At 51.5% G+C, this 7,906-nt stretch overlaps 1 protein-coding gene across 2 annotated transcripts in view; it reads left to right on the top strand.

The window, feature by feature from the left end:
* Sdr16c5 (short chain dehydrogenase/reductase family 16C member 5) overlaps positions 1-7,906 on the top strand; it is a 22,341-nt gene that overhangs the window by 9,009 nt on the left and 5,426 nt on the right. For both annotated transcript variants that reach the window (XM_023717667.1, XM_004633365.2), the window contains exons 5-7: positions 2,029-2,173; positions 3,103-3,228; positions 6,073-6,188. In XM_023717667.1, coding sequence (XP_023573435.1) covers positions 2,029-2,173; positions 3,103-3,228; positions 6,073-6,166 — 365 coding nt within the window. In that variant the 3' untranslated portion in view covers positions 6,167-6,188. The remainder of the gene's footprint in view (positions 1-2,028; positions 2,174-3,102; positions 3,229-6,072; positions 6,189-7,906) is intronic.

Consider the following 7,906-nt stretch of genomic DNA (forward strand, 5'->3'; position numbering starts at 1 on the left):
TCCTGTAGAGGCATACCCACCGTGTCCTGTAGAGGCATACCCACTGTATCCTGTAGAGGCATGCCCACCCTATATCCTGCAGAGGCATACCCACCATGACTTAAGCTCCTTCCCTAAGTTTTACCTTTTGTGTGTGTATGTTGTTTTGATGCTGAGAAGTCACCCCAGGCCTGGAATGTGTGCTGCAAGTACTCTACTGAGCTCCATCCCTGTTTTTTAAAATTTTGAGACAGAGTCTCCCTGAATTCCACAGTCTCTTCTTGAACTTGAACCCTTTCACCTCAGCCTCCCAGGTAGTTGTGGTGAGGCACACGCGCCTCCACACCTGGCCAGGCCCCTCCTCTCATGGCTTCCATCCCTTCCAGTAGCACCACAAGCTGGCAGCCATGTCTTCAGCACAGGGGCCCTTGGAGGACATGTAGGATCTGGCCACAACGTTGTGCCCTGGGCCCCAGGAGCTGATGCATGTCTCACTATAAGAAATGCACTCAGCCCCTCTCCACAAGTCCCCAGAGTCTTCCCAGTGCCAGCACTTTGCAAAAGCCAAGTCCCAAGTCTCTTCTGAGACTGAAAGCAAACTTTTAGCTGTGAGTCTCTATAAAAATCAAAAAACAAGTTATGTACTTCAATAATACAGTAGAGGGACTGGGAAGATGGCTCAGTGGAATAAGCACTTCCCTGGCAAGCGCAAGGGCCTGAGTTCAATCCCTGGTTCTGCAAAACAATAAAATAAAATAATACAGTAGCACAGGACGGGCATTCCCATTCCAAAAGAGAAGATTGAGAAACAGCAAGGATTCAGGCCAAAGACCAAAACTCGGCAACCGAAACATTGACCCCAAAGGTCTGCAGTGGGAAAGCCCGGGCTGCCCAGGGCTTGGCAGCCCTGCGTAACCCCATGGCCCAGCCACTGCAGCCGGCATGGCCTCTCTCGGGCAGCTCTGCTCCCTGCCACAGCTTCCCTCAGCAGATGCTCCATGCTCAGGTGACTTTTACTTCTGCCGCAGCTTTGGCTTCACTGCAACAGCCTCACACATCATCCTGTCAGGGATCGTTTACAAACGATTTGCTCTTGCTGTGTGCAGTCTGGCTGCCCGGGCCCTCCTCCAGGCGGAACCCTTTCTGATGTCCAGCTTCTTTCATTCTGCACGCCAGCAAACCAAAGGCTGCACGGGCTTTGCTAAACTCTGCTGTGGCCTGGGGCCGAGCCTGGGCGCACTTGAAACATGACTGCAGCTGCCTGGGTGGCTGAACTGGGGGCACAAGCCCAGAGCAAACAGCTCTCCACTTGCCTTGGTTAGAACAGGGCACCCCATGGCTGCCTTCTCAGACAAAAGTGTTTGAGCTTGTGACAGGTGACATCTTGCTGATTCCTGGCGTCCTTCTATTCTGCAGGTGCAAAGTAGTCTCCTTTTGTTTTAAGTAGTGCAGCCTGGTGATCAGATGCAGGGCCTTAGAACTCTTTTCTAAAAGGGTCTGGCTGGGTTGCCCAGGCCACCCTCTCACCTACATCCTCCAGATCCAGCTTCCCAAGCAGCTGAGGGTGAGGCTTGCACCAGCGCACCCAGCCGTGGCCTCGTTTCAGTTCTCTAATGTCCCTGGCAACCACATGCTCCTTCCCCACAGCTCTAAAGAGCTTTCTTTCTGGGCCAAACTCAAGACTTTTCCACACTGCTGTTCACTCCCAATACTCCCTGCAAATCTGGCTTACAGACCAGGCAGCCCCGTTGGCAGCCCGAATACTGTGCCGCCCTGAAATCGCATTCATTTGATGTGCCAGTTCATCACCTGTAACTTAAAGTCTCAAGATGAGGACAAGGTGCAGACAAGCTCTTCAGCAGAACCCAGCATGGAAGGGCTCTAGTCCGGCCCAACAAAGTCCTCGTTTCCGTCCGAAACCATTAGAGGGCCTTTCTGCTGTGTTTCCATCAGCAGTTGGAGAGCACAGGCCTCGGCGTGTGCGGAGCACAGCCTGGCAAGTGCAAAGAGCAGGCGTGTGTGCGCGCGCTCCTGTGGCTTCTCTTTCAGACTACTGTGCCACCAAGTTTGCAGCCAACGGGTTTGCTGAAGCCATGTTCATAGAAGCAGTCGCCCAGAAGCAAAAGGGAATCAAAACTACAATTGTGTGTCCATTTTTTATAAAAACCGGAATGTTTGAGGGTTGTGCTACCAGGTATGTATGTCTTTTGATTTCAACAATACCATACTGGTAAAATGATTGGTTAGCTCTCTGATTTTGTTGTTTTGTAAAAAAAAAAAAAAAAATTAGAACATATTTTCCTAAAATTGAGCCCAATTTTAAAACGGTTTTGGAATCGTTTCTTTGAGTGTGTTTTAGATGCTGGGTTTCCTAAGGCAGCGTCCCCTCAGTAGGCGCCGTGTGGCCCTGGACCGGCTTGTTCATCTCTGGGTCGTCCTGGCCTCACATCCTCTCTGCCACCCAACCGTATTCAACCTTCTTTCCCGATTCCAGCAAAACTGGAAATCACTGAAGGAACGTTTAGTCAGTTTGGGCGGCCATAATGGAATACCATGTAGTTGGGTGCATAAGCAACGGAAAGGGGAAAATTCGTTCTCACAGTTCTAGAGGCTAGAGGTCTAATGCCTTCTCATTGCTGCAGTTTCTGGCTTTGGGATTCTCTCTCTCACAGCTTTTCTTACAAGGGTGCTAATTACCATTTGTGAGGGCGCCACACTCATGACCTGAGACCTTCCCAGGACCCCGCCTCTTAATGCCATTACCGTAGGGGTTAGGCTTGAACGTGTGAGTGGGCTGGGAGGAGCCCCAGGCGCCCAGGCCCTAGCTGTGCATCCACGGAGACAGCACGGAGCTTATTTTCAGTGAGCGCTTCAAAACATTAGCCTATTTGTGTAATAGGCTTTCACGCTGATGTTTATTGTGACGTCCCTATACTAATTAGAGTCATCATGTTCCAGTTCAGATTCTAGTTACGTTGTTATCAGGGAGTAAATACTAAGAGTACATAAAATCTTGAAAGTGAAAAAAATAAATGATCCTGTATTTCAATCTTTTTATCCCTGGTTTGGTAGAATTATTTTTATTAATTTGTTAATTTGTGTTTTGCTTTGTTCGTCGTCTAGTAGCCCAACTCTGTTGCCAATTCTGGAACCGGAATATGTAGTCAGGAAAATAGTGGATGCTATTCGGCAGGACCAGCTGTTCCTGTACATGCCGAAGATTCTATATTTCATCATGGTCTTAAAAAGGTAATGATCTCAGACTGTATTACTTCTCTAACTTGCCAATCAATAGTTTATTCTTAAGTCCCACCAAGAGGAGCCACCTAAAAAATGCATCTCTAAAATTAGCGAATTTTTAGTTAATTAGATTGTTACACTTTCGATATACAAAATGATCACAGTGATCATAAGGAATCTGTACCTCTGCATAATACATCCTGATTCTTCTTTTCCCCCAGTCCCCTCCCTCCCTTCAACACTTCTTCCTCGTCTGTCTTGGTTACTTTTCTCTCATTGCTTAGATAAAATACTCAGTGCCAAAACTGAGGAAGGAAAGATTTAGCTAGCTCACAGCTTGTGGAGGGCTCAGTCCCTAATCAGCTGGCCCAAGTTAGGGTACCGAGATAGAAGGGCAGCACTTAAGGCAGCAGAAGACAGCGACAGCAGCCAGGGCAACAGGAGGACAGCAGACCTCTTTCCCTCCCTCCGTTGTGTGCAGCCCCCAGCCTAGGGTGGGCATGTGCAGCCCTCCACCTCTAGCGCCCTCCCGTCGTACAGGCCGGGGCCCTGGCCTCCGACTCAGCCACTTAGCTAAATGTCTAACACTTTCCCATTTACAAAAGCTTTGCTTATATTTTTCCCTCTATTCTCTCTTTTTGTTTTCCTTCTTTCCTTTTCTTCCCCCCCCCCCACTGTTCCCCTTCCCACTTAAACATTTTCTTCCTGCTTTAAAAAGGAAACTCTTCTACATGTGAGTGAACCCACCATTGGGCGCTTTTGCTGACACACGCCAGACTGGCACAGCTGGAGAGTCTGCCCTGAGTCTGGGAAGGGCTGGATCCTCCCTTACTCTTAGTATTGTATTATTACCCAAGGGAGGTGGGTTTATTGAATTGTCTAGAAGCAGGTTGAAATGACTTTTTAAAGATCATTTATTTATTTGTTTATTTGATACAAGGTTTCACTACACAGCTTGGATTCATAGTAATCCTCCTGTAATCCCAGCACTGGGATTACTGGGATTACAGGTGTGCGCCAGCATACCTGCTTCTGGGGGCCAGCACGGCACATCCAGGGTTCCGGGGCTGGTACAGCATGCTGTACTTGGAATCCAACATGGGTCCTTGCACTTGCCAGGCAGGCACCTAGACCACTGAGCTATCTCCCCAGCCCTTGAAATGACTTTAAAAGGAGAGATACTTTTTTTAGTACTGGGAATTGCACTGGAAAGAAAAAAGATGGAGAGGCACTTTTCTCGTGCTCATCATAAAATAATCGCCTCACAGGCATCTCCTTGCAAGGAAGCACGTCCCACTTGGACCGTCCTCTGCTGAGGTGAAGTGGATTATGTTCCTTGTCAGCTCCAGCTGTGTCCGCAGGCTCCGTGTGCAAGTCCACTCCTCTGTACAGTGACAGTCCTCCAGTTATTTGAGCAAGGGTGTTGCTCTTCATCTTCATTACATGCCTATCTTGCATTTGGAAATGTTTCTCTTTAGGAATGTGTATCTACCTTGTGCAGTGAACCAAAACCTATTGTCTCATCCTATTCAGGGAGGGAGGACCTTTTAGGGTTCCCAGTAATACGCACACCAGCTGAGCCCCGCATGCCACAGGCTTGGCGCCGCTTTCGTGCCTCCTCCGGGCCTCACGCCACATCGAGGTCAGCGTGGCTGACGGAGCTGGGTGAGGCCGGGCGGAGGACCTTGACAAGCACCTTGACATCTGGGGTCGGCACCCCACCGCTGACCACATCCCTGAGCATCAGCAGGTCCTACACTGCAGGCCCAGTGTCCGCATCACGGAGTAGAGACAGTGTTGATGGGCCTACGACTGGCGTAGCGTCCCGTGCACTGACAGCAGGCGCACTCACACACAGCAGCACTGCCCTGCCCTGGTGCAGGCCACAGCGTAGCAAGGCCAGCTCTGATGACACGGCACTTAACCTTTCTCCTCTGGGCAACTGTGAGGATGTGTGTGCTTCTCCAGTGTCAGTGCTGGGCCATGCCGTGAGGACTAGGCAGTCCTGAGAGGGCCAGAGGCAGCACCGAGAGGCCATGCTGTGAGGACTAGGCAGTCCTGAGAGGGCCAGAGGCAGCACCGAGAGGCCATGCTGTGAGGACTAGGCAGTCCTGAGAGGGCCAGAGGCAGCACCGAGAGGCCATGCTGTGAGGACTAGGCAGTCCTGAGAGGGCCAGAGGCAGCACCGAGAGGCTCCATGAAGGGGCTGACAGCGAACTTCCTTTCAGACATTTTCCCCACTGTTTAGAGGGGGCTCTGTGTGCAGCAGGCGTCACCAAAGGACCCAGGGATGCAGCCGAGGCCGAGACATGCGGAAGTGTGTGTCACCACAGAAATGGCCCTCTGTGGACGGAGCAGGGGTGTGTGAGGCAGGAGACACCGTGAGGCGAAGGAAGGAAAGGTGGAGTTGGGCTAGCACAGTGCCGTCCAGACATACGAAATGAGAAAAGGGGTCTCAGAACGGCGGTTCCGAGGGAACACTGCGAATCTCCACTCTGAGCTCGCTTTCCTGCACCCAGCCCTGTGCTTCTATGCCAGCACCTGTGCAGGAGGCGCCACTTGGCTCCTTCTCCTAGTCCTTATGCAGGCTGGTAGTACTTTGGGAACGACATGACAGGTGAATCAAACAGCGTAAGCAACCCGGGAGAGGACAGGGACCCTGAGCAGGTGAACCCCTGAGGGGCACAAAGCCCAGCCTCCCCAGGGTAGCTCACACTGAGACCACGTAATGTGTGCATCGGTGAAGGAGAATGACATCACCTGTGATGCAGAGTGACAGACTTCAGCTACGCTGGTAAGGACGCTTCCACAAATCATAACCGAGAAGTCACTTTTGTTCTGTATTCTCTTTAGCATCCTGCCCGTGAAGACAGGACTGCTTTTGGCTGAGTACATGGGTGTCTTCAAGGTAATGGATGGCTTCGCAGGGCAGAAGAAGAAAGCCTGAAGGCCAGCTCTGTGGCTGGTGCGTCGTGATTGGTTCAAAGAGCCTTATTGTCTGGTAGTGGAATGCGGTGGAGACAAGTGCTGTTGCTGCTCTGCTGCGGGACTGGAATTTTCAATCAGTGCCTAAAAATGACATAGCTCTCTCCTTTTTTTGTTGTTGAGCTTTGGGGTTGTGTTGTTATTGTTATTGTTGTTGTTGCTGTTGCTGTTTCTTTGTTTAAAAAAAAAATAAAGACACCCCAGCTTGCCATTTCATTTGCAACAGAAGTAAGAAGAAGAAAAGTTTGTCTCATGGGCTGCCCTGGCTCAGGTCAGTGTGGAGCTGAGCCCCATGGACCAGGAGGCTTTGTCGCCCTGTGGGATGTGAGGTGGGGAGAGCGTCGGGACCGTGCGGGTGAGAAGCGCCCCCTCCAGAGCGCGTAGAAGCTCTGGCTCCTGCTTCAACCTGCATTCAGCACGTCCTTTTTAAGCCCAGACCAGCAGGCATGGACAAGGCGAGAGCCCGGCTTCCTTTCCGAAGCAAATTCACACCGACTGTGGATGGCCGGGACACTCGCCCCATGGGCTTGTTATCCCGCTCACGGCCCACGAGGTCCTGTGCTGAGGGACTTGTCTGAGCCTTTCCTGAAGGACGTTCATGGGAAGTGACCTCAGGTCAAGATACTGCAAGTCGCATGCCCTCCAGCAAGAGATCAAAGCGTGGCTGCTTCTCACTCTGAAAATGAGATTCTGGCTTCATTCATGGCCACCGATTGATCCAAAAGCCACACTCACATGGCTGACTCGAGTATGGGGCAGAGCAGTTCAAGCTGGGGTACACGCTGATGGATCTTCTCCCAGAACGAGTGCAGGGCAGCCTCCCCTCAGCGCTGCTGTGCTCTTACGGCTTAACCAACTGCAAACTGCCTGGGAGACCAACTCCAGCAGCTGGGAGCACGACAGGGCCCTGTGGCAGCCCCCACGCCCGGGACTCCACTGCAGGGAGCACAGCAGCCTGTTTGTCCCTGCCCTCCTAGGGTAGAGGTACCACAGAAGACTCTGCCAGAGTCAAAAGAATCAGAACTTTGGCTATCTTAAGGGCAAACTTTTCAAAGAGATTTGAGGGCCTCCAGCAGTGTGGCCTGTGGATGGCAGTATGCACAGATTGATCTTGAGTGGCCTTGAGGTCCTGACGACTCTGTTCCTCTATTTCCTTTCCTCGAAAAGGCTTTTATGATAATGATAATGATAACAGCTAGTACTTACTTTGCCTGGCCCCAGGCTAAGCACTTCACTCACGTTGCTCCACGAAACAAGAGTATCTCATCATGACTGAAAGAACATAAAAGGCATCTAGTGCACGCCAAAGACTGGGACACGGAAAGGTGTCCCGCTCCACTGCCCCAGGCCACGCAAATCATGCTCAGGTCCTTGGATAACAAGGTTAATGAAGGGAGAGGCGCAGCGCTGCTGCCATCTGACAGCTGCCACGTGGACTCCAAGTGCCACACGTGGACTCCAAGTACCTATCTGCTTAGGTGAAGAAGGAAAAGGAGACGGAGGAGACAGAGCAGAGCAAAGGTCTGGGGCAGAGCGAGTACCCACCACAGCGCCACAGCCCCCCAGAGTCATAGCACCACAGAGCCACAGTCCCACAGCCCCACAGTGCCACAGCACCAAAGAGCCACAGCCCTATAGTCCCACAGAGCCACAGTGCCACAGCCTCACAGTGCCCCAGCCCCACAGAGACATAGTCCCACAG

This window comes from Octodon degus, unplaced genomic scaffold, assembly GCF_000260255.1.
Source record: "Octodon degus isolate 3935 unplaced genomic scaffold, OctDeg1.0 scaffold00054, whole genome shotgun sequence".
Classification (NCBI taxonomy): domain Eukaryota; kingdom Metazoa; phylum Chordata; class Mammalia; order Rodentia; family Octodontidae; genus Octodon; species Octodon degus.